This window comes from Diadema antillarum, unplaced genomic scaffold (assembly GCF_040938485.1).
Source record: "Diadema antillarum isolate AM-2024a unplaced genomic scaffold, OU_Dant_1.0 seq00001529_RagTag, whole genome shotgun sequence".
Lineage (NCBI taxonomy): Eukaryota > Metazoa > Echinodermata > Echinoidea > Diadematoida > Diadematidae > Diadema > Diadema antillarum.
The window spans coordinates 827627-855376 of record NW_027272261.1 but is presented as its reverse complement, the minus strand read 5'-3'; the positions used below and the strand labels follow the sequence as shown (position 1 = coordinate 855376).

At 37.1% G+C, this 27750-nt stretch overlaps 1 protein-coding gene across 2 annotated transcripts in view; it reads right to left on the bottom strand.

Moving 5' to 3' along the window:
• Positions 1-21793, bottom strand: part of LOC139710414 (guanine nucleotide-binding protein G(i) subunit alpha) — a 100703-nt gene extending 78910 nt beyond the window's left edge. Inside the window, exons 1-2 of one of the 2 annotated variants that reach the window (XM_071622333.1) lie at positions 21352-21793; positions 5879-5921 (exon numbers count right to left, since the gene is read on the bottom strand). In XM_071622333.1, coding sequence (XP_071478434.1) covers positions 5879-5921; positions 21352-21469 — 161 coding nt within the window. In that variant the 5' untranslated portion in view covers positions 21470-21793. The remainder of the gene's footprint in view (positions 1-5878; positions 5922-21351) is intronic. The other variant, XM_071622331.1, reaches the window with a different exon arrangement.
• Between the last annotated feature and the right edge of the window lie 5957 nt (positions 21794-27750).

The window sequence follows — 27750 nt, the reverse complement described above, 5'->3', positions numbered from 1 at the left end:
CATCGAACAATGGGGGAAACAAAATAATAGTAATACATTTTATTTTCACACTAGGTACGAACATCTACAAGGTGTAAGGAATTTGCGTGTTACGGAACATTTTATCACTTTCGCATCAGCGAACTTTACGTGCATTGGGTACTACAAAAATGCCTCCCCCCCAAAAAAAAAATGTATATATAATTACACCAACGCTTGAGCATAACAACAAACAAGCAATCAAACAAACAAATAAACAACTTAAGATTTAATCTCATAGCTGCTTTGAATATTTCACGTTCCGTCTGCATGACTGTATATATACTTCTTTTCAGAATTATCTCTCGCTTCCCGCTTCACAACTAGGAAATAAACGATGTCAAACTACAGGTATATAAGAATTAAACTTATTGTCTTACTCTGAATATAAAATTCATTATTTCAAAAGTTCGTTTATCCTTGAATACAACAGGCTCGATACTACAGTACTCCGAAGGTTTGCTAATCCGACAATAACGCACCTATCCAATCACAAACATTCGTGCATTTTCGAATTATGAATCATAATTTGACTATCACATTTACGAACATCTATTTTTCGTGTAGGGAAGTCGCGTGTATCTGAATGTTTCATTTTCGTCCTAATGAACCTTATGGGTGCATGGGTACAACGAACATGAACCTCAACCCCCCCCCAAAAAAAAAAAATAAAATAAAAAAAGAAAGAAAGAAAGAGCCAAGTCAAACTAAGAATCAGTCTGAATTAGTCGCTTTGAAAATTCCACGTACCGTCTGAATTATCTCTCTGTCCAATAAAGAAATAAACGATATCAAACTAAGAATTAAACTTATTGTCTTGTTTTGAATATTACTTTTTTTTTTGCTTTTCTGGGGCCCGTTGCATAAAACTTACCATTGAATTTCAATAGTAACTATCGTCAGCATCAATGATTATAAAATTTACCGCTGATTTAAGACTTACCGCATAGAAAGGAGCGGTAAGTCCAGCGGTAAGGGTTTTATGCAACAGGGCCCTGATTCAATAAAAAAACGGGCAATGTAACGCGCAATTGCTGAAGAAAGAAAATATATTTAATGACCAAATAACGGCGAACAAATCCTTCTAATTTCTTTTTTCCTCTTTTTGGGGGTTAATTTTCTTTCTATACTCAAATGGATTTTACGTACACGCAATTTTAGTGAAACCATTTTCTTTTTGGTCGGCATTCTACGATAAGGTTCCTGTGGGTTCCTGTGGGTTCACCCTCGCCAAAATTGCGTGATTTCTCTTAAATACTATGAACCCGAATGATCTCTGATTGGTAATTTAGTCTATTTCATGATCAACAGTTGTTTATTTTCTGCTTGTAAAAAAACAAAAAACAACACGTGAACAATTAGTAGGCCTTATACTGGGTCTTGTCATGTATCGTACATCTCTGTTTCGTTCAGCCGAGCGAGCCATGCCATGGCAATTGCGACGCACATACGGCGCACTCGCCTTTCCCACACGTGCACATTCCCTGGTTACATGCAGCCCGCATACCAACATGTGATGTATCAGGTGACTTACAAATGCAGTGAATAATCTGCTAACGGTGCCGTACTTACAGCTAGGGTAAGGGAAACTAAAACTTTTACAAATTGCTTCAATGAAAACGGCATCGATGTATGTATACATGTTACCATTCTTAATAGTATTATGTGAATCAGGTGAATTCCACGCCTGTCTACTGTTCTCATTCCCGACCGCTGTGCTACTACTAGTACTTGTTGAGTCTAATCTTGCAGTGATTCTTGCCGGCTAGCGGCTGTGGATGTGGCCACTACACACACACGTGTGTACTGTATTCCATGTGCGCCTTGGATCACGGACGCTTTTAACGAAATTTGGACGAAACTGCCGAGCTCCGAACACGCATTTTCCGAACGAGCAACGCATTTGCCGAACGAAATTGAGCGGGCGGTCGTGCGTGAAATGCGTCCACAAAGCGTCAGAATCGTTGCTACTGGATCGATAACGAAATTTCGTCCAAATTTCGTCCAAATTTCGTTGCTACTCGATCGATAACGAACTTTCGTTGGAAAACGAAATTGACGGAGGCGTTTCTTATTGCGCGTACTGTAGTGTACAATTGCGAAGAAGTGTAGCCCACTGCAACTGTAAGTGTTGGCCGCATGTAGGCAAGACATTAAAGAAAGTAGCCTCTTCCATTTATCTTAAATTACCATTTACCAGATATGCATCCTTTACATTGTATTTTGTGTACATTGGAGGCAGTTGGGATCAAACCTGACCAACAGAATGGACAGGGCACCCAAGACAAGAGGGAGATAATATGTGGACGTAGTGACCTGAATAAACAATGGCATTCATTAATTTGTACTTGATGTTTGCATGGGTTTGACATTTCAATATGAAATGGTATGCTTTCACTGTTTAGAGTTTGGTACTGCTGTATCTCTTCTGTTTTGCCATTCGTATGGACTACATTTGTATACATACTTACACAACTGTACATTTGTTCTGTATTTTTTAGAAGGTTGATCAAGTGACAGAATTTCATACACATGTACTGTTCAGTGTAATTGTATGAACAATAACATCAGAAGATACTTTCTTCAGACTTTGAGAAGAAACAGCCTTACAAGTATACAGTACTGAGATGATTCAGGTCGATATAAATCACTACGAGTATGTATTCATGATCACAGACTGAAGAAAAAAAATACTCAAAGACAATGAATAAATGTACAATTCATCGTACAAGTACTGATCGTGACAATACTATTAATTCTAAATTGTGCCATTGTCACATGACCATAATATTAAGGAGGAAATCCACCCCCAAAATAAATCAACTTCAAAAGAAAGAGAAAATATTCCCTACAGAACGATAAAAAAGGGGCAAAAAATTTTTAAGGAAAAATTTCTTGACCGGTCCTTATAAATATTCATGAATATTCAAATCAGCAAATAGACAATGTCATGTTCTCACAATTTCTTATTCATTTCATATACAGAAATTACAAAACTCTCATACAGTGTATTTCAGCTATCTAAATATAAAACCTGTCTTAAAACCACCCAAAACAAAAAAGAACAAATGCTATCAAACTCTGATATACCTGTACACGTGTATCTTGGCATGGGAACATGCTCTTACTTGTACAGTGTATTAGGTTAAGATAAAAAATTTTCTAAATTCATGTAACATACATTGTACATGAACAAATGTGAGGGTATGTCATCATCAACTCGCTCATTTGAATATTCACAAGGACTGGTCAAGAAATGTTTTCCTAAAAAATGTGAAATTTCAAAATGTCATATCTTCCTTATTTCTCATCTGATTTCTGTCATTTTTGTATCGTTCTGTAAGGAATATTTTTCTCTTTCTTTTGAAGTTTATTCATTTTGGGGGTGCATTTCTTCTTTACATGCTATGTATGTGTACACCATGCTCCCGGTGGCCACGGCAATCACATTTCAGGTCACCATGGCCAAAACAGGATGGATGTGAAACAATGCGAGAGGATGGGATGGCTAAACATGACAGGTCATGATTCCTGTGGATGCTGTGTCAGAGTTTTAAAGGGATAGTACAGTTTTGGTGGAGATGAGAATTGGGTTTTTAACTTTTTGTGAGATACAAAGAAAACACTTATGATATAGTACAGAACATACCATTTTAAGAGGAATTCAAAGTTTATTTGACGAAAATCGGGTTTGGAATTACTGAAACATCAAAAAACAAAGTAAAACAAAGCGATGGTAATAAAGTGTGGGTCCCACACTTTTATTAGAATCGCTCTTTTTTGATATCTCAGCCATTTCAAAACCAATTTTCATCAAATAAACGTTGAATCCCTCATAGAATTACATGCTCTTTCACATTTTATAAAAGGTTTCTCATTATCTCACCAAACAAGGAAAAGTAGAAATTACGCGGTGCGTAACATATGTCCCCGCCGAAGTAGCATTTTGTAACAAAATGTGCAATATAGGTAAAAAATCAAGGTCAAAGGTCAAAGAAGTCAAAGGTCAAAATTCTGTGTAGAAGTTTTGAAGCCCTCACCTAGTGCCATCACATAAAGCAAATGGAATCGAAATTGGGTTAGAAATGGCGAAGGAGTAGCATTTTGTAGCCAATGTACAATATAGGTCAAAAATCAAGGTCAAAGGTCAAAGAAGACAAAGGTCAAAATTCTGTGTAGAAGTTTTGAAGCCCTCACCTAGTGCTATCACATAAAGCAAACGGAATCGAAATCGGGTTAGAAATGGCGAAGGAGTAGCATTCTGTAGCAAAATGCACAATAAAGGTCAAAAATCAAGGTCAAAGGTCAAAGAAGTAAAAGGTCAAAATTCTGTGTAGAAATTTTGAAGCCCTCAACTAATGCCATCATATAAAGCAAACGGAATAGAAATCGGGTTAAAAATGGCGAAGGAGTAGCATTTCGTAGCAAAATGTACAATATAGGTCAAAAATCAAGGTCAAAGGTCAAAGAAGTCAAAGGTCAAAATTCTGTGTAGAAGTTTTGAAGCCCTCACCTAGTGCCATCACATAAAGCAAACGGAATCGAAATCGGGTTAGAAATGGCGAAGGAGTAGCATTTTGTAGCAAAATGTACAATATAGGTCAAAAAAATCAAGGTCAAAGGTCAAAGAAGTCAAAGGTCAAAATTCTGTGTAGAAGTTTTGAAGCCCTCACCTAGTGCCATCATATAAAGCAAACGGAATCGAAATCGGGTTAGAAATGGCGAAGGAGTAGCATTTTGTAGCAAAATGTACTATAGGTCAAAGGTCAAGGTCAAAGGTCACGACTGAAATTCTGTGTAGAAGTTTCAAAGCTCCCATGTAGTGCTATCATATAAAGCAAACAGAATCAAAATTGGCTCATAAATGACAGAGAAGTAGCAAATTGAAGATTTTGATCACACACGGACGCACACACGGACACACGGACGGACGGACGGACGGACGGACACACGGACGGACGGACACACGGACACACACACGTACGGAGCCCGTTTCATAGTCCCCTGCTCGAACTCGTTCGGCGGGGACAAAAATGTTAGAAACCTGAAATTAGGTCTCAACCATAACTGTACAATCCCTTTAAACTGTCAAAAAAGAAAAAAAATGCCACAGCAGTCACAGTGCTGATGAGAAACCTAGTGAGCTGTAGTAAAAATGAGATGAAAGCAACAAAACGTAACAGCACGTAATAGGCCCCGACAAAACTTGGAGGAGGCCCATAGCGGGACACTTGTAACAGTGTAGAGTGTGGTTTAGCCTGGCCAGACACCATAAGAACAGCGTCTACAAATGTTAATTGTACAATTAATGTACGTATGTTCACTGGAGAGCAGACTGGAATGAAAAAGACTAGAACAAGACAAGGAGAAAAAAAAAATTGAGAATACCCCACCTACCCACAGTGCACTATGTTTCGAGCAAACGGGGCTGCCGTGGCGGCTGGGAACATGGTGTAAATGTAGCATTACAGATTCATTTTTTTTTTTCAATGTAAAAAAAGAGTTAGAAGCCCTAGAGGGAATGAAAATAAAAATATCAGTACTGAGGTTGACAGCCCCTTCTGTAGCCTGAATAATATGTTTAAATCTTAAATAGTATTTTTTTTTTAACAATACCACTGAAATTTCTAGACCAATGTTACCTCGCAATGCAGTTTAATAATATTCTACCATTGTAAAAAATATCATTTTCTTGAAGAAAGCTTTCATGCATGTAAGGACTGCAACTCTTACTGAATAGCAAATGAGCAGTCAAGTAAAATATTAAAACAAATTGTCACAGGATCAAAATAAAAATAAAACTGTTCAACATTCTATTAAAGGTCCTTGAAACATGTACGTGTACACATGTAGCACTTACTTCATTTGTTTTACAATTGTGCTTTTCCCTGATTCACCAGCACCTGCAGAAGAAATGAAAAACAGGTAAAGAATGGGGATCAGTCTTTACAAATCACAATTATCATGCATACAGACTTACAACTGCAAAATTGTTAAAATCACAAGTTGCATCTCATTCGATGCTACCACAATCCCCCATGTTTCCTGATGATATACAGGTTTAAACATGCACGTACAATGTACATGTACACAAAATACAAATGTACATGTACTGTGCATACTTTCACTGCAACATGCAATATGTATATACAACAGATCTTATAACCCCAAGATGTTTTAAAATTAACAGGGACTTGTACTTTGTTAGAAATAGATCACAGTCATTGACTTAAGGTAATTCAACTTTGTAAAGTACCACATGATGATAAAAATCATTATTGTACAGTGTAGCTACATGTACCACAACTGGAGATAGAGACATCACACTGATTAAAAAGGGAAGCGGAATACTGCATCATACACTGTACATACATTGCACAATTTGTATGCATGCCATACAGTATGTCCCAAAAAAAATTACAACGGGGCCCTCCGCAATGATATCTGTAAAAATAGTGAATCAATCTAAATACAAATTCAGGGTATGAAACTATAACTCATTGCCCACATCTTACAGAAAACCCCATTCAATTTGCTTCAGTGGTCAAAGAGAAATACGGAATTTTGTAGAGGATGTCGGGAATCTCTTCTGTCCAAGTTCTGTCTATTGTTCACACACAAGATCATTGAAATGCTAAACTCGGAAGAATCTGATTCATGACATGCTTTACAACAATCCACATTTCTCTGTGACCGCTTAACCAAATCGAATGGGGATTTCTGCAAAATAGAGCTAAAATGTTATATTTCAAGACCCTAAGTAGCATTTGAAAAATTTAATCATATTGGGCATTATCAATGCGAAAATCTTATTGTAATTTTTTGGGGGACATACTGCAGTAAGTCGCCCCAAAAATTACAATCAGATTTTCGAATTGATAACACCTACAGTACCAGTCACCACTAAGTATTACACGTTTACACGATTCGAACGTGTACCCACACAGACGCCAGTATCGTGTATTTGGCACGATCACACGTTTCAAAAGGTGTTCCGAGTCAGTGCGCTCGCGGGGAAACGTGTAGTCGTGCGAATTACACGCAAGTTCGGAAGCCTGCGCGAAGCGTGTAATCGTCGAAACGTGTAGTACTTACACGATATGTCCGCGCGCGCTCTTCGACTCGGTGTACCAGTACAGTATGTGTGTAGCGAGTACACCGGCAATCCGATCGTATGCCGTGTATATATGTATACAGTTCACGGTTTTCTGTGCTGCGCCACATTACGTTAGCTTAGAGTGGCGTAAATTCTCAGGTTTCCAGTCCATTTTCTCTCATTTTTCTCTCTTTTGCTTTCGTATCATTATATCCCTTTATTTTCAGAGTACAATCGTACTTCTGAGAGTGTTTTGCTCATTTTTTGTTAAGTGATTACCTCGTTAGCAACAATTATGGAGGTGAGTTTTTGATCGAGTGTTTGATTGAACGATGTTGCAATGTTGTTGATTATATTCTAAAGCTGTACCGGTAGTATTCTTACCGTAAAGTGTCTTCATCGTTCGTCTTCAAGCTTCATGTTTTCACCCTGGTTTTCCTCATCGTGGTTTTCCAATTCCATTTTATTTTCCGGTGCAAGATGTTCTGTGTATTTTTTTCTGCGGTAAAATGCCATTATCGATCGTGTATCCATCATAGTTTTCCACCTCCATTTCATTTTTGTAAGATCTAACGTTAGCTAGTCGTAGGGTCTGCGATATCTGAATCGTTTGCTGATGTGTTTTGTGACAGTGACTCTGATGGGAATGATTTTAAGTTGCGGTGGATAAGATTGGCTGTAATGATAGTAATGATAATGAGTGTGGTGGTATTGATGTACGAGCTCTGATGGTGATGCAATTTATTTCGAGTGACCGATATGATGACGTTGACGATGGCGAGTACGAGTAGCCTAGATCATAGATGGGCCTGTAAGTGTATTGACGTCGAATGACACTTTAGGCGCTAGGCGCTAGGCGGGCATGCAGGCGCCAGGCGCAGGGCAGTGGCTGACATGACGCCCGCTCGCTCGTGCGCCCGCGCGCAGGACAGGGTGGTCTAGAGACCTTCATTTTTTTTTTCTTTTCTTTTCGTTTGTTCACTCGGGTGTAGTGCTCCCAAAATTCATGTCTTTGACGTCCTGTCTCTGGGTGTAGAAACTCACCCAAATTAATTTGTAGACAATAAGTTTGTTCAAGTCCAGTCTGTAATGCTAACTTAATTTCTATTTTAGAACTCGATGAAATCCCATTTTCTTTGCTCATTTTCCCACTATTAAATTATTTAGAACTCTACTAAATTTCTGATGTATTGCATTCACTATTGTGCTATATTATTAAAAGCGCCTGCTAAGCAGGTGTTTCATACTTTCTTTTTCATTTCCTTCCTGTCACTTTTTTCTTTGACCCTGGATGAAAAAAAAAATACAATCTTGCTATGTAAAGACAGAAAAAATACCATCGTGAAAATATTATGACAGTAAGCTAATAAAAAGAAAAAAAAATAGGCGAGTGATGAAAGTTCTTGCACATTTGTAAAATCATAAATCAAAGGTGATTTCTTATGAAGCACCTCTTTCAAAGAAAATAATGTGCGCTACAAGTACAACAGTTCAAATGATGAAGTGAAATCTGAAAACTGTCGTGGCATCAAGTGATATTGGTAGGGAATTCTGACAACGACAAAAAAAAAAAAAAAAAACTGTCACGCCATTTTATAATGTATGATGATTTTTTTTTTCAATAATGGGGAAGGTTACGAAATCATAAACGCCACCGATAAAATCACAGTCCCTTATACAATTACCGTAACAGTTGATTACTTCTGCATCATATATCCTTTTAACTTTTAACTTTATTTCTTTTGAGATAAAAAGGGTATAAACTTTATGAAATATGTGAGCTTAACTTCTGTAGTATTACTTTAACAAACTTGGCAAGTTTAAACAGCACCTTCATATTTTAGTACTATAGTATTAAGTAACGCATTCATTTTCAAAATAGTATTTTGCCTAGTTATGTATTTCTTTGGAATACAAATTTTCCGTTCCTCGGAAAAGTACTCGCTCTGGAACATACACTGTATATGAAACTCATCACCAATCAAAAAACCACCATACAGAAGGTACGCAATCTGCTTGACCTTGGTAATCCTTACGCTCACGTCACTAACTGCAAGAAGGCGCATGAAATTCAGCTCTGCATAAACCAAAATAAAATGACTGGACGCAAAATGAGTCAGTGTATCTTTGAACTATTTCATGCTCATGACGAAACGAGGATAATTACTATCTAGCGTTAAACAATAAAAATGAGTACATGTATATACATTGATATATGCATGTATGTTTGTATGCAGATAGGTGTACAATTTGTATGTGATGTATGCAGGCACGTGTAATGTGTTAGCATGTCTTAATTTCAACTGCCCATTCAAAGATAGTATACAAGAATAATATTTCATGAAATTGCACAAGGAGTTTAAGCCCTTTTAAGCCGTCTTAGTTACAATTCCCGACCTCAGAAACATTGATCGACTAATTGCTGTTTGTATTTCAAAGCAACAGAAAGAAATACAAAATCATGACATTCAAAATCAGGTTTTGAATCATCATAATGATACGATGTCATGATTATGTTAACGAAGTGAAGAAAGTACTCGGGCAGTTTTTAGATCTAGGCAAGACTATACGAATTCACAAATGAAGTGTACAATGTATTTCTTACGTAAGACACTCTGTCAGTGCAACCTGACCTGACACATTTTCTTGAAAGAAAATTTGTAGAGGGAGACAAAGTGAAGAAACTGGCACCTGACACATTTTCTTTTCAGCGGGAAAATCATCAGCATTATATACCAAACCTCCGTGTAAAGCTGTGTTTAATTAATCCCAGTGCCTTCGGTTCGCACTGATCTCCAAGATCAGAGGCGGGTCCACTCTGTTCCGCTTGGGTGCTATTGTGCGGGACAGACACTAGCCGCTCACTCAATTAGCTGTCCTTCTGAAAGGATCGTCTTTCTTTGACAGTCACACCTTTACGACTGCTAGTACGCTGTCTTTTATCACCAACTCCAATCGTCGACCTTGTTGCCTTCCAATACTAGTAAATGAGAATATTTTCTTGGTTTTTTTTTTGTCCCTCATGCCGATTTTCGTATAGTTGATGCCGAGGAGCGAAACACGAGCTAGAAGACCGAGTTAATTTGGCTCATTCACGTTTTCCTCTTTAATGATAAAACCAGGGAGGACCCTGATAAAACTAGTGGTCTCTTTATAAAGCACTGAAGACTGTCAGAAATGATGCTCGTGACGTTGTTACATAACCGGCATGAGCAGTACGTATACTACAACCACCACATGCGATTATTAAATGGTACGATATCTAAATTGGAACACATGAAATGCAAAAATAAAGGATGTGCTACTTGTGTATAGCGAATTAATGTCAGGACATGATCAGAAAAAAAAACCAATCTTGTAACGATACATCAATGCGTACAAAACAACATCAAATTATAATGTTCATATTTCATTCACAATCAAGAATTTAACATATATTTTCATGTTTATGTTCAGAAACATGTCATTGACATTTTCAGGATAAAACGGGCCAACGATTTTGCAAAATGTCTTCCAGCGAAAGGATGGACTCGACCAATCGAAACGAAACGATTAACGAGAGACGCGGTTTTCGTCATTACGTAACACAAATTCAAATGGTTTATTTAGTGATCCATGCACCATTCTTATCACGTTGTGTACACTTAATCGTTTACACATCACAGGACATTTCCCGCCGGGCCACCAAAAAAGCCGGATGTTTGCCTTATAGTTTTGAAAATGAACAGCGGTAACTATCGGCTCCTTAAGCTGCTAGAATAAATGTTAGATGTTTGCTCTTAATTTTGGAAATGAATAATGGTAATATTCGACTCCGTATTAATACAAAAATAAATGTCGGATGTTTGCTTATACTTTTGGAAATGAATAATGGTAAGATTCAGCTCCGTACGGTGCTGAAATCAATGTCAGATATTTGATTTTGCGTTCGGAAATGAATAAGGATAAAATACGGCTCCGGAAGATGCTGAAATAAAAGTTGAATGTTTGCTTTGACGGTCAGATATAAATGATAATGATATTCAACTCCGTACGGTGATAAAATAGATGCCGGAAGTTTACTTTTACGTTCGAAAGTAAATAGAAATAATATTCAGTTCCGGAAGATGCTAAAGTAAAATGTCGAATTATCCCTTTGGCGTTCGGAAATGAATAACAATAATAATCAACTTCGTACAACGATGAGAAAAATGTCGGATGTTTGCCTTACTTTCGAAAGTAAATAGCAATAACATTCGGCTTCAGAAGATGCTGAAAGAATGTCACAAGATTGTTTTTACGTTCGGAAATGAATAACAGTTATATTTTGCTCCATGCGATGCTAAATAACTGTCGGATGTTTGCTTTTAAATTTCGAAATGAATAACAGTAACATTTAACTGCGTTTGATGGTGAAGTTAATGTTTGCTTTGACGTTCGGGAATGAATAACAATAGTATTCAACTCCGTCCAGTGAAAAATACTAGTAAATGTCTGATGTTTGCTTTTATGTTCGAAAGTAAATAGCAATAACATTCAGCTCCGGAAGATGCTAAAATAAATGTTGAATGTTTGCTTTGGCGTTCGGAAATGAATAACAATAGTATTCAACTCAGTACGGTGATGAAATAATTGCTGGATGTTCGCTTTTATATACGTTCGAAAGTGAATGGCAATAACATTCAGCTCCGGAAGATGCTAAAATATAATGTCGAATGATCCCTTTGACGTTCGGAAATGCTAATAACAATGATATTCAGCTCCGTACGATGATGAAATAAATGCCGAATGTTCGTTTTTACGTTCGAAAGTAAATAGTGCTCAATAACATTCGGCTTCGGAAGATGCCAAAATAAAGGTCAGATGATTGCTTGAACGTTCGGAAGTGAATAGCAGTAACATTCTGCTCAATAATTAAGATGCTGAAATAAACATCAGACATTTGCTATTTCACATTTCGAAATGAATAACAATAACATTCAGATGCGTTTGATGGTAAAGTATAAATGTCGGATGTCTGCCTTGCCTTTTTTTCTTTTTTGCGATACAGCTGGGGCTTCATGCGCATTTATTTACAACAACAGTAAATCCGAAGACGATCAGAAAGAATGTCAGCACCAGGAGTAATCGCACCGGGCCGAAAGGGATAAAGGAAAAGTTGTATATCCTGAATCTACCCCCCACATCGACAAGAAGACAAATGAAAAAAAAAGAAAAAGAAAAATATGAATGGACCCACATGAAGCATAATTCTGGAAAATCTGCGGGATATTCGTTATTTCATTTTGCTGTGTTCAAACTATACACCAGTATAGCTTTTCGAGTGTGATCTTAATGCGTATGAACGTTCTATGGACTTTAAGTTTATAATGCGAAAGAGGGTAACTATACAACAATTAACGACATTGATAACGCCAAACATTCGGAAATTTCAGAGTGCAAGAAAAATAAGACGTCCCGGAAGTACGCCAGACATCATCATTGCTTTTTTTTTATTCCTTTATAGCTCCACAGCATCACCTAGGAAAATCAATTTGACCAAGAACAAAAGCGCGTCCCTCTTTTCTTCCTGGGCAATTACCCCGGACCCTTCCCCTGGCCCTAATCCTAACCATAACCCAAACTCCTCACCCTAAACCTAACCCTAATCTTTACTCTAACCTTACCATTAACCAGTATTTAGCGGGGGGGGGGGGGGGGGGGGGTTAATTGCTCCCTGGGGTTAATTGCCCGGATTAGGTTGCAACACACAACAAAAACCTCTTCCCTAGCCCTACACCTTCCCGATCTCCGTGTGTTGTCAGGTGAAACGACATGTTCAAATACAAGAATAAAACAACAGTAGGTATTGATTGAAACTCGACACCCATTCATGCCAGCCAGGCCAGACTGAAATGTAACTTCAAAGCACATTCCGACAGCTGGCTGACAAAACCACATGGCAAAGGAATTTGCGCGCGCGTGTGGATTGCTCAATAAAATTGGAGGGCCTGGGAGCGGGAAAAACAAGGATGATTACTACTAGTCTGTGAGTAATCAAAAGCAGACCTTTCGAACAATTGCAAACGTCATGATATTATTTTGTCTTCCTTTTGGACTGAAAGAAAAAAAATCTCAAAGACGAGTTGAGTACACGTTGTATCACAATTTTTTACATAGCCATGCAAAAAGATTACTACACTCATGTCATGACAAGAAATGAATCAATATTCCAAGACAAATACAAAGCAGCCTCGGGTACTGACGGTGACAAGAGACGCCATGCATTCACGATGCACGTTGGGGAGCAACAGGGAGGTGGGAAGAGACTCTTCCCGCCTCCCTGGGAGCAACATGGAGTTGGCAGGGAGGGGTTATCCTGGAGTTTGTGAGAATTTCCAGATACTCCGTGACAACAGGGAGGTGGAAGAGAGACACTCCACCTCCCCGGTGACAACACGATTGTGACGATCTCAAAGCATGGACCCTACCACGCCCAGCAAATCTGCGTGCTACTTCCTCAAAATTTGAAGGAACTTTGTCTCTGATCTCTTGAGTTGTTTTTGCTGAATATCAGGAGCTTTTCATGCCTGAAGTTCAAATGGATGGTTGCCAAAAATTTCATAATTTATAAATCTCTCAGTAATTTATTTTAGGCTGTTGACGCTGCCGTAAAAACATTAGAAATTTCATATAAACTAGTCAGGATAAAGACAAAAAAATCTCCGCACAAAACAAATGCAAGTATTTTCTATTGTCATTGGTAGTCAAATTTGTGTTTTACAGATAATTAAATTATGATTAAAGCAATAGGTATAGTATTAACTATTGTATTACACGTAGTAACACTTTCATGATAAGTTTGACGTTTTAAACGGCTACATTAACAAAAATCGCAGGAGAGTTTTTTAAAGGAGTTCAACCATTTCTAAACGTGAAGGCATGTTAAATGAAAGGGAAAAAAAGAATCAGCGTTTGTAATCCTGGGTCTTCGACTTGAGCTATCGGTAATTAAACATTCCTTCTCTGTTCATCTCCAAGACCCCAGACTGTTCATGACCTCCGAGAATGCGCCAGTACGCGCGGTTTCTTCTGGTGATTGGTCTCTCTCTCTCCACCCCTCCCCATTCCCCAGTCTGGCACCTTGGCATCGTGGGAACTTTCATGTGAAGCGTGCCAAGTTACTAGTTACCACTGACCTGCTGGCAGTGTAATAATGCGAGCAGCAAGTGGTAGACATTTTCTTCTGCTGCTGCTACTTTTACTGCCGAAATACTACTTAGTAGTACTCGGCTTTGTTCACCACACACTACCACCAGTTATTTGGCGAGACACACGTTGTGTATTGGAATATAAATGGACTTTTGCACCTTCCTGAATTGAGTAAGTGTCTGACAGTTGTTGAAATCGTGACATCGCTAACGTTAGACAGCCAGCGTTAGTTTTAGGTTTGCGTATGCGTGATTTCATGGGTTCAATGTTCGAGGAAAATGTTGGCTGTGGGGAAAAAGGTGGCTTCGAAATTGTTGCTTGCCCGATTCCATTGACTGCGCCCATGAGTACAAATTTGACGACCATCGCGAGTCGACGATGATAGTGCTGTTTAGGCAGCTGTGCATGCTGTACTAGTGTATAACTTTGTATATTGTGCACGAAGAATTTTCCGGCACATGGCAGCAGGACGATATGGTCTCTTTCCACCTCCCTGATTAGTGGTATATCTAACGCAACGAACTACATTGTAGTATCTAACGAGCTACATTGTAGTATCTTTGCGGTGTGCCGGAGCATGCTGCTGCTATCCATCCATGCTCGAACGTCGTCTGCTCAACACAGCGCTGTCTGGATTCGATCAGCGCGCACAATGTGCACACGCATGCAACACGCCCGAAACGTGTAGAAGAAAAATACGCGTATCCCTCGCTCGGACATCGGCACTGAATCGTGACGTTCTGAACGCTACACGTTTCCCTCTGCGGGCGGGCCTGTGCGAGCGAATCGTGTAAAGTTCACTTCCACTCGATTCGCTCACGCGAAACGGGTGAGCGGACCCGAAACGTGTAAACGTGTAATACTTAGTGGTGACTGGTACTGTATTATGATCAACCTGTGTACGTGCTACTTCAGAGTCTTAATGTATAACATCTTAGCTCTATTTTGCAGAAAACCCCATTCAATTTGGTTAAGCGGTCACAGAGAAATGTGGATTGTTGTAAAGCATGTCATGAATCGGATTCTTCCGAGTTTAGCATTTCGATGATCTTGTGTGTGAACAATAGACAGAACTTGGACAGAAGAGATTCCCGACATCCTCTACAAAATTCCGTATTTCTCTTTGACCACTGAAGCAAATCGAGTGGGGTTTTCTGTAAGATGTGGGCAATGAGTTATAGTCTCATACCCTGAATTTTTATTAAGATTCACTAACTATTTTTAAAGATATCATTGCGGAAGGCCGCATTGTAATTTTTTTTGGGACATACTGTACATATTGTATATTCAGCGAGTCTAATCTTTCGCAAATCGGGACTTCCTGACAATTTCAAGAGTGGTTAAATTCGCAATTATGGAATTCAGTACTGAACAGAGTAATGTATGCATACCCACTGCATTCATGTCAGGTTGGGAGTTAATATTTTCGCATGCATTTAATCAAGGCTGCACGCTAACCCATTTTTTCTACTGGTCCGACCCATCTGTCGGACCAGTAGGTACCCAGTTTTTCCATGTTTCACTGGTCCATTCCGGAAAAAGTTACTGGTCCGACAGTGATTTTAACTGGTGAGGGACCGTCAGACCAGTGTGCAGCGTTGTTCTAATTTTGTGAACAGCATCCCACTCACAAAATTCACAAAAATAAAAACCTCACGAAATATTCGGCATATACAGTACAGTGTACAGTGTACAGAATCGTACATGGGGTATCAAAAAAAAAAAAAAAAACCTTAATCATTAAAAACTGTACAGTTCATCAGAGAGTCACAGCCGCCCCCACTAAAAACTACCAGGAGCACAAGTTATGAATTTCAGGTCATCAAAACCATGTATAAACCACAGAATTGCTTAATAAGTGGTTTCTCAATTCACGGTATGTACTCAAAACATCAGTTCAAATAGATAATAACGAACAGAATGGGCCCTGACAGCATACAAGGTTCGAAGCAGTTTCAATACTCACGTTGTGGACATACATTGTGTACATGTGTACAACTACACTGTACAGTACATACAACCAGTATGTGCACATACAGTGTACAGTACAGGACACTTTCTGTACAGGGTACTTTTCCAGACATCAAGTGCTTGATATAGCGTGAATCTTTAAATTCCTGGAAATAAATTTTATTTTGGTTCACATCTCGCACTGCCTGAGATAATTGTTGCATTTAATAGGCTTATGAATGGATTGTACCAAGAGCATGATAAAGAGTTGCCTACAATGTACAAATGTTTAAAGGGATAGTACAGTATTGGTTGAGATGAGAATTGGGCTTTTAAATTTGTGCAAGATACCAAGAAAACACTTATAATATAGTACAAAGGATACCATTTTAATAGGAATTCAACGTTTATTTGATGAAAATCGGGTTTGGAATAACTGAAACATTAAAAAACAAGGTAAAACAAAGCGATCATTACAAAGTGTGGGTCCCACACTTTATTAGAATCGCTCTTTTTGGATACCTCAGCTATTTCAAAACCAATTTTTATCAAATAAACATTGAATTCCTCATAGACTTGCATGCTCTTTCATATTTTATATGACATTTCTCATTATCTCACCTTAAAATGTTAGAAACCTGAAATTAGGTCTCAACCAGAACTGTACGATCCCTTTAATGTGTACACAGTTCAGTGATCTCCATTCATGGGTGGAAGCACATGGTGCCTGTAAACATACCTAGGTATTTGCATCTCCTGTCACTAAAAAAGAAATCTATCAAGGGCAGTTTTCCTCAAAACAAACATTGTATTTTGCCTATTTAAACAGAGCATGCCAATTACAACAATATTTTTTACCTCATACTCTAGATAGTAGTCTACACGTACAAGGTACAATGTACAGTGTATGTTCTTTCTTCCTCACTTCTGGAAGCACAAACCGTAATCTGTACCAAAGCTCTAACAAATTACAATTGTAAGTGGCATTTTTATTTACAGAATGTTGTTTTTATATGGCTTTTCATGCAGTAAAAACAATGCCCTGTTCTTTTCTAGAAAATACAATATGTAGGAACTACATTTCCTGGTCTGAGACAAATATTTGATAAAAATCACAAGCAGCAAAGTGCCAAATTTTTCCAGTTCAAGATCTTTCCAACTGGCAGCCATTCACTGCACAGTTACAGTGTACAGTTGTACATGTATGTATGCTACAAACTGTATGCTACAATAATCTCCAGCCATGATGTACAATGTACAACAATATTAAAACAAAGATCTATCACAACCTGCCAACCTTTATACCTGTACTTGTACAGCATCTTACAATATACATTTTGGCTTTTATAATCTATTTCAAATTTGTGTTTTGATACATATTATAATAAGCTAAATAGCAAGCACAATACAAAAAGTAAACCAAAAAGGTCAAAATGAAAAGCCACCAGAAAAAAAAAAACACTTTTAATGCAAGTAAAAGTGTATAGGCAGATGCCATTTTAAAAATGTAATATTCCCACACATACTAAACTGATCTCCTCCAGCTGATTGGCTGCTGATTGGCTGACAGTTATTAAATGCATTGTATGATCATGCATGACTTCAAATAACAAGCAACTACTGGTGTATAGCAACTGACTGTTTTCCCATTCATCCATGTTTGGTCATTGGCCAATACAAACAGATACAACATCATACATGTGTACATGTACTTGCACATATGGAACAGAAATAATCAGTGTACTGACTTGATGAATAAACTTGGCAACAACTACACATGTACATAATGTAGTGAGAAGCATGGCTTCATATTGCAGGCCCTGATTACTGAATATGACTTGTAATTCTAGACCTGTACCCTCTACGCAGTAATTACACTTTACAGTTCAGTTCAAAATATCAGCATGTATCACAATCATAGTAATACATGTAATTACAATTTTGAAAAATTACATTGTACTTGCAGGATAGACTTCAAAATTTTGTTTTGTACTACAGCAGATGTATTAGTGTAACTACAGTTTTGTATAAACCCATCACTTATAATTCTTTAAGTTTATATTACATTATAGTATTAGATTAAAGTTAATAATACACAATGTGTAAGTTAATCATTTTTTTTTCTAGTTTTTCAAAGTAGTGGACAACTGTTCACCAGTGGTGCAAAATGTAATAACCATGGAAGGATGCACATCTACACTATTGTAAAGTGCACTCACAGTTAATTGTCTGTCAATTAGACTTTGTGCAACTGTTAGAGATGCTTTACAAAATGAAGCATAGAGAGTTTTCATGGAATTTGAGAGTCAAAAAGACAAGAAAACATGAGAAATTGGAATTGAAAAGTAAGCCGGTCTTGAGCTGTCTCAGCACAGTACATAATACATCAACTTCGCAGAGAATGATATTAATGATTTTTTGTTGTTGTTGTTTGAGTGTATTTGGCACTAATCAATATTAACATTTGTGCTTATCATTAGGAATGATATTAATGATTATAATCTATTACAATAGTCTCTAATCAGCTGCTTACCAATACCGAACAGCATCTGATAGAATATTAAGCTTTAATTTTCCTTGTCATTATTATGGCTATCACGCTTACGATTGATAAATGAGATTATTTATAACAGGATTTCAACATCGTTTCTGTGTCAAGTATTGATTTTATCCTAACAAAAGTTGTTTACATGTAATGTGCACAGTACATAATAAATTTCATCTACAAATTGTATAAAATGTAATTCACTTCAACGAGGTTCCATCAATGTACGTCTTATAGCATTCAAATACACTTTGTAGTATCATCTTCATCAGTCATTGCTAATTTGTACATTTGTGCACTGTACAGTATGTTGTACAGTATGTTGTACAGTATGTGCTTTAATACACTTCAAACATAGAATTGTACATTTTTACTTTTGTTCCTGCTATCACTGAAGTCCTTATTGATTACTACCGTATAGCACATTGGACATAGTACAAGTATAATACCTACATCCTTCCATTATTTATAGCCAGCAACATACAAGTATGTTGACAAACACATGATTATTTGTACTTGTATACCTGTACAATTGTACATGCAAGAGACGATAAAACACAAAACAAAACAAAAATGTGCAATTAAGTCACCTACATGTATACATTGTAACTATATGTACTCTGTAAAATGTATAGATTCTAGATCACTCCCATTCCTCTCATGTCAGGCCAACATACATTGTAATTATTTTGGTTAAAGCAGCGCTACAACAGACTACTTGTATAATGTGGTTATGATTGTCACTGTATATTGCTCTTCTTACGATCAATACACTGTAAAACAGACTACAATGTGGTTTGATTGTTACTGTATATTGCTCTTCTTTCGATCAATGATCCATCAGGCATTGCACTGCGCCAACGAAGAGCACAGTCAACAATCAACACCATATCAGGTAATATAGTACTTTTGAGTCAGAATTACCTAGATTCTGGGGTTACTTTTCTTCCATTAGTGGCCACAAACATAATTAAACAAAACCGTCAGGTTTTGGTCCATCTTAAAACCTGGTTAGCCAGAAGGAATTCTTATTGATCAATAGTCAATAACATTGATCAATAAATACACCTTGTCTTGCTTAAAAGTGCCACCAATTTGACAAGTGGTATTTAACCGTTGAAGACAGGGCTGATTTTGCTGATAGCACACATTTCCCATAGACACCTACCAGAGTATACTCAGGACTCGTCCACTACGGGTTTGATAATGAAGATTGCTACAGTAAACATCCTGAATTCTAATATACAAATAATGAATGTTTATGAGTGCAATGGACAGAATATTTCATGAGGTGAAAGATGAAATGGTCCATTTAACGAGGTGTAGGCGAGTTGAATGGATCAAACATTTCATCTTTCACCGAATGAAATATTCTGTCCATTGCACGAATGAAAAACATTTATTATCTGTTTTATATAACGCCCTAAAAAAAAGATCCTTGTCATTTGATGTTTTATTAATTTAGAAACAAGACAGAATCTGAGATCGCGAGATAGTGCTCAATGAGCGCTTTTATATACACTAGCGCGCTGTCGCATACACACACTGCAAACGCAAACGTTTAACACGCGGTGTGTCCCGGGCTCTCAGCGAGCGTGCAATGGAGCAAATCGTATGGATCCAAAATTGCACGGTAAATAGAGCCACAATTGCACGGATGATGACATCATAGTAAAATGGGCGGAATGATCAAAGTCAAACAACCAATCAAATGACAAGGATCTCTACAGGCGTTATATAATATCCATTAAATGCTACAATGTACAATGTAAATGTTCAACAATTCATAGATCTATGCCAGTGTGCAGTGACAATTGAATATCATGATGCTCAGGTTTCTTGTCTTACGCTACATAGTCATTAGTCATTAGACAGAAAAATCTGTCTCTCTGGAGGAGTCTTTTATGTTTTTTACTTTATCGGCTCTCCTTCGTATTTACAATACGAGGGAATTCCGTGAAGCCAGACACAGTCTCCGTGAAACATACACAGTATCCCTGCCCGACGACCAGGTACAATGTAGAGCAAGAGAGACCGATCTTTCGGTCAAGCTACACATGTAACAAAACAAATAAAAACAGCAATGAAGCTAATTCGTACTGCAGTAGACCTACAGTACATGCCTGGCATGGCCCATGGGTAGATTACTAGATAGATCTCAAAAAGGAAAAAAACTGAGCAGGTGGAAAACACAGATAAGACAATCGCTTCGGAATGAACTGCTACATTGTACTGTGCTAGTATTTCACAACTGTGTTTGCATAAATTCATGGAACTCCAGTTGACAAAGAGCATTGTCTTCTTTGGTCTAACGCTTTATATTACAGGACTAGACTCCCCTAGGGTCTGGTGATTGGCATGTAGAAAGATAAACGTGAGACATTGATTTCTAGCCGGTCGGTGCACGGTGTGACGGCGGCCGCAGGGTCCATCCATCCATGCAGCCGAGGCCGAGGAGCTTGATGATAATAATGTCATTTTTCGCCAGGACCTCTTCATGTATCTAATTAAACCATACAATACTGCTGTACATTCTGGGAACTTCAATAGTCATTTTTGTATCGATACCTACCTAGGAGCAATAATTTGACTTCTCTCGCTGCTTTTTCCCCCTCTAACCGTAGATTTCTGTCAATCATTTTCGACCGCTCAGCGGCCGCCTTATCTTCTGCGCTGGTAGCGCACCCCATGTTGGAATATACAGAAATAACGTTTGTTCACAGTCCGGTAAGCCAACAACAGCCGCTATCCACCACGATATCACTGCACCACAAACTGCCCGTAAATCCCGATTACACTCCTCTTGACTTGAAAATTAGAAGTTCCATCTATAAAAGAATATCCTCAGACTCCAGCACCGTCCAGCAGTGTCCAATCGTGGTATTTTCGCCGTGATTTTCAATAATATTCCGATGACCATGTATCCCCTCTGTACAGAAATGATATTCACCACACCCCAGAACCTAACGCCGCGCACGCACGTATAGATGTACTGCAGTATACCGGTACGGTGCGTTATTGCAGTCATTCGCTGCTACTATACTCTGTACAGCAAAAACGTACCCGCATATTCCCCGAAGCTCGAATCTCTCGCGGGTTATGAATGCAGCCGTTGCACAATGCACACAGCGTCCCTCATGCGATGCATGCATACAACACATACGAGATTCACCCGGCCTGGCTAGCCACTGGCTTCACATTTTCCACAAACCGTAATATCGGTAAGTGAGTGGGGAAATGCATTATGGGACATGTCCCGGATTTACGCAAAAATTCACTCTTTTTCAGAGATTTTGTTTTTTCCCCGATCTTTTCCCCACGTCCTTTCTTCCACAAGTCTTGTACTGGCCTGTGAGAAAGTGAATGATTATAATAAAATGTTTTTCCTCCGACTGTATAAAATGATTGGAGAGGAATATGACAGATTTGCTCTCTGAAACTGCTTGAGACTATTATTTGGTCGTGAATACCTATCATGTCGTGAACGGTGTTTTTTTTTTCCCCTTGTTGCAGCATACTAGTGCTCATTTTTTTTTTCGGGAAGAAGAGAAGAGTTTGTCATGATTCGTTATCATAGTTTTGTCGAACTTACAGAGGAAGTGGGGAAAAAAAGCAGCAGCAGCGACCTGGTTTCATCTCTGCCTTTAAGAATTTAGAAAATCACAACCACACAAACTCTTTCGGTCTCTATTTATGGTCCAGGAATTGGACAACGTCACATGCCTGACTTTATTTTTTTAGCATTTTTTGTTATTTTTCGTTTTGTTTTCTAATCAGTGGTGCAAGGGTAATGTCCCATTTTGTTATATATATATATTTTTGCCTATACTAGGCCTACAAAAACTGTACACAGAAATTTTGATGAGACAGTCTAACGGAAAAGTAGAACAGTAACAGGACAAGGTATTATTGGTCTGCAATGTTCATGGAGCACGTTATTTTTTTTCTTTTTAAGTGGAATTCATTTCTGTTTTGATATGCATTATTTCCTAAAACCAAACCAAATGAACAATGAAACCATTCCGTAATCAAGTATGGTTTTTTTTTTTGTAATGAAAGAGTGATAAATAAAGAGTGATAAATGTAAGACGGATATACGTGAAAGGCAATTCTAATAAGACGTATATAGGCCCTACCTATGCATCACAAATAATAATCCCTCACTACAAATTACAAATCACAATCTTTTTAATCAATTCATAAAGAATTGCCAAATAATCTAAAATCCGAGACTTCAAGAAGAAGAATATCTTTATAGGGGCCTATATACTTTTGATAAAACATTTCAAAAATAAGTCTCTTCATGTGTTTTAATTCAAAATGTCTGCGAAGAGAGATGATATCTTTTCGTATTTTGCAGCGTCTTTGTCACGTATTTTACGTAGTAATATCATGAGTGTCACTCAGAAGATCGGATATCACTTTTTGGTAGAAACATGGACACAATTGAAATTGAAACTCCCCTTTCTCATTGGACGATTGTAATGAAGCTGTTCCTGTCATGTTTTTAAGCAACAATTGTTTTATGACAATATGAGTTTTATGACAATGTATATATAATTATCGTAACGTGCTAAAGTCATTATTGTACATTCTTTTGATGTCTATGTTCTTGTCGAAAAACAAAATAAAAACTGAAATTGAACTGAAATCATATTCGGGGTTTTTTCATTCATTCTGAATTTGTCCATGAAGTGTACATAGGTTCTATTTATCGTTTACAAAGAAAATAAATATATATGAGGGAAGTATTCCCAATACAAACACCAAATAATAATAATAATAATAATGATAATAATAATAATAATAATAATAACAATAAAAAACACAGCTATTCGGTGTCACTGATCTGTGATATTCGTTCCTCCATCATCTATAAGGCTTAAGTTTAGAGTTCAAATAGTCTCTTAAGACAGTTCAATTCAACATTTATTTTAATTTCAACCAAAACTTTATCGCTTTAAAGTTTATAAGAATGCAGAAATAAAACGGAACTAAACTGAACTAAATTGTTTTGGAAGTCACACATCCTCAGTATTTGTAATGCTTATACACACACACACACACACACACACACACATAGATTATATATATATATATATATATATCACTTATACATTGGCATACGTAATAGATTGAAATCTCATATTCCATCCTTTGATGCCTCTATATCTTAAAGGACAAGTCCACCTTCATAGATACATAACGTTTTGTTATAATGTATAACATATAAGTGGAACACATCAGTGAAAGTTTGAGGAAAATTGGGCAATCCGCTCAAAAGTTATGAATTTTTAAAGTGTCTGTGCAGTTATACTGCTGGATGAGAAGACTACTGCAGTTGATGATGTCACATGCGTAGAACGATATAAGGAAAATGTAAAGAGAATTCCACAAAAAAATCATATTTTGAAAAAGTACATATTCCCTCAACTTGTAACTGACATAATAAGATAATATTACTTCCCCTGCCTTCTGAAAGAGGCAAGTCATGTGCTCTTTTATTATGCGACAAAAGTGAAAATATGTTGAATTTGCTTTATATTTTCTTTATATCGTTCTACACATGTATTATGATAGCATAAGCTGTATAGTCTTCACATCCAGCGATCGTGGAACTGAAACTTCAAAATTTCATAAATTTTGAACGGATTGTCCGATTTTACTCAAACTTTCATGTGTTCTCCTAATATTGCTGCATTCTCTCAATCCAAATGTTTACGAAGGTGGACTTGAGGAATGAAATTCTTAGGGCAATTGTACACACATAGAATCTTGCTTTTACTTCAAAAAGTCATTTTGCATTATTTGCAATACAAACCAAATTATTTTTCCAAAACAAAAGACTTGCGATCATTTCAGGCCAACATGTATCATTATTACTAATAACTCTCTCCCACGCCAGTGTCTTTAGTAGAATGTATAGATGGAAATAAAAGTCCTTTCTCAATTATCCTATACTAGACGATTCAATGAATTTCATCTTCCCCTCCCAAGAATATTGTCAGCCCAGAATGTATTCATAGTCCCCAATTCTCGGAACTCTCTAGACAAGGATATCAAATAAACGTCAATGTTTTATACAATTACGCGTTTACGCACTTTATCCTCATCAGGAAACGCAAATACTCTCGAGCACTTATAGTAAAGTCGCATGATATTTCCCTTACAAAATATTCACTTGTGATGTCACTTTTTCGTGAATTGTAGCATTTTTATTTTATGCATACGTAACATTTATGTATTATGTTATTCATACGTCATGAAGTTATGAGAACACAATCCACCGGCATCATGGTCACTTTGACTTGCGGGTAAAATCTGACAAACAAATCTATTATCGTGTTTATCAAAGTCTATACTTAAATTTATCCTTCTCAGAAACCATGCAGTCGATTCTTAATTATTTGCTCTTTGGTTTTAGCTATATCACTTTTTGTTCAAATTGACTTTATTCAAGAGGTGTAAAGCGAAACAAAGAGAAACGTGAAAGATTTACTACAAACGGGTTGCAAAAAAAAAATAGATAAAGTGCAATTAAGAATCCATTTTCAGGCTAACGATAACAGTTACAAATTAGGCAGTTTCTATATAGATTCATGAAGTTCATTAATGTTCCTATCCAACAGCCTACATAACGAACCTACTTATTCACCTGCTCCTTCCAATTAAGCTTCTCAGGCAGAAATTCACTATAGCATCAATCACTTGCTAGTATAGGGCAAGCCTTCGGCAAGCTTTGTGGTTGTTATTAAGGCAATCTTCTGTGAACAAAGCATGCATGCACATACAGATTTTAGTATGCATTGATATACATCATAAGAACGTCCTGTATCCAAGGCTATTTTGACGTCGTCTCATAGTTTACTCTCTCCTGTGGTTTATAGGCCTACACAGAGTTTTATACGATAAAAATATCAGTTTTATTCAAGAAGTCTATATTGACATAATTATTGTTGAAATTCTGCAACAACTGGTCATCACCGAAGGAAATAATGAATTCTTCTGGGATTATATTTTGTTAGATAAAGAAAAAAAAATAGGGACGATTTATGTGCGAATAGGACACCTGCGAGGAATAATAGTACATTTTCACTAACTCATGTTTGCACATGGATGTGACTTTATCCGAAATCACATTTTCTATTAAGCAGTGCGACATATTGCACCATCATGGCTTAACTGTCTTCAATTGAATATTGCTATGTTTATGAAAGTCTTAAAACTCAAACGTGAACTGGACATTTTTTGATTCACTCATTTATTTTATTTATTCACGATACTCAACATCATTTACGGAGCTGTTTTTTTTTTATTTACTTATCTTTATTTCGTCAGAAACACACGATTGGTGTCAAGGTTACAGTTCGTTATATTCCGAAGGTTCATTAATCCGAAAATGAAATAAGGTTCGTTATGCCGAAGCTTCGTTAATCCGAAGAAAAAAAATGAAAAAGGGGGTTCGTTATTCCGAAAAAGAAATAAGGTTCGAAATTCCGATGGCTTGTTAGCACGCATATTATATTCATTTTCGGATTATAACGAATCTTATTTCATTTCGGGTTAACGAATCTTCGGGAAAGTGAACCTTTGGAGTTATAACGTTATAAATTCAGATCAACCCTATTTCATTTTTTTTTATTAATGAACCTTCAGAATAACGAACATCACCCTATGTAAGACCATGCAGCGTGTCAATTTGCGCACTCATCAACCATTGCATTTAAAAAGGTGACTCTTGAAAGTCAGTGTTCAAGACAATTTAAGTCCCAGTAACGCTCTTATACCCATTTGATGTCGACAGATATGGATAGCATGCAGAAAAAAAAATGCAATCGAACTTGTTTTGATGGATGAGTAACATGATGTCAATTCTGTGTGAATGATAAATATTTGAACTGTTAAAAGCTCGTAAGTGGGATATCATTATGCTCAAAACTTTAGACGCGGTAGGGAGAAAAAAAAGCAGAAAAAATACTTGCAAAACAGCAACAGCAACAAGAAAACAGCTGAAAATGTATAGGCCTATACATTCATTCAATTCCGTGGATCAGCTTCAAAGACCTAATCTGTCACGTTTCGCACAAACCACGTACAGTCTAATATAGTTATAACGATTCCATTAAAGTAAAGTCAACCCAAATTTTAAAAGAAAAAAAAACCAAGTGAACAGGCGCAGGATTTGTGTTTTTTACTGCAGTTGGTATATACATATGGTTATTGTTCAAATGCCCATCTTATATCTTGGTCAATATAACTAATACAATGTGGGCCAAGCATCCTGTCCAAGGATGAACGCACCACCCCAGAATTCGAACCCAAGTCATTCTGTTCACAATCCAGATCTCTATCCACTATACCACAGTGATCATAATCTTATCGTGTCATGTTGTTTGCATGCAATTTTCTCTAAGAGAGATGACTGATGAAATGAAATGAAATCAAATTAATTTCGAAATGGATGACTACCTGACTAAATGGTCCAGTCCAGCAAGTATAGATTACTAGATAAATGCACTGAAGTATAAAAATGACATTTCTCCTTTGAGATTGATATCATATGTACAATCTTGATTTGCATCAGTAGAAATAAACCATATCACATAGAATCATGAATATATAGAGAATCCTACGTATCTTAGTTTTCTTGCATAATAAAAAAGCAATATCTAAAAGGCAGGGAAACAGCTAACTTTATAGGCCTAGATATGTGCATCGCTACAATATGTATGTAATGTCAGTAAAATGGAGGAAATGTATTCTTTTTTTATGTAAAGCAAGCGTAGATAATGTAGGAACCTCTTAATTATTTTCTTTTCATTCCAGCTCTGTGATATTATGAATAAATGTTGAAGACTTCTTTTGCAAGCGATTGGCCGTATATGGATGACAGCACACAAAAAAATATCTGTTTGAACGGAATGAATTGTTCAATAACTTCTTCAAATTTTATGAAAATGTGAACGGCTAA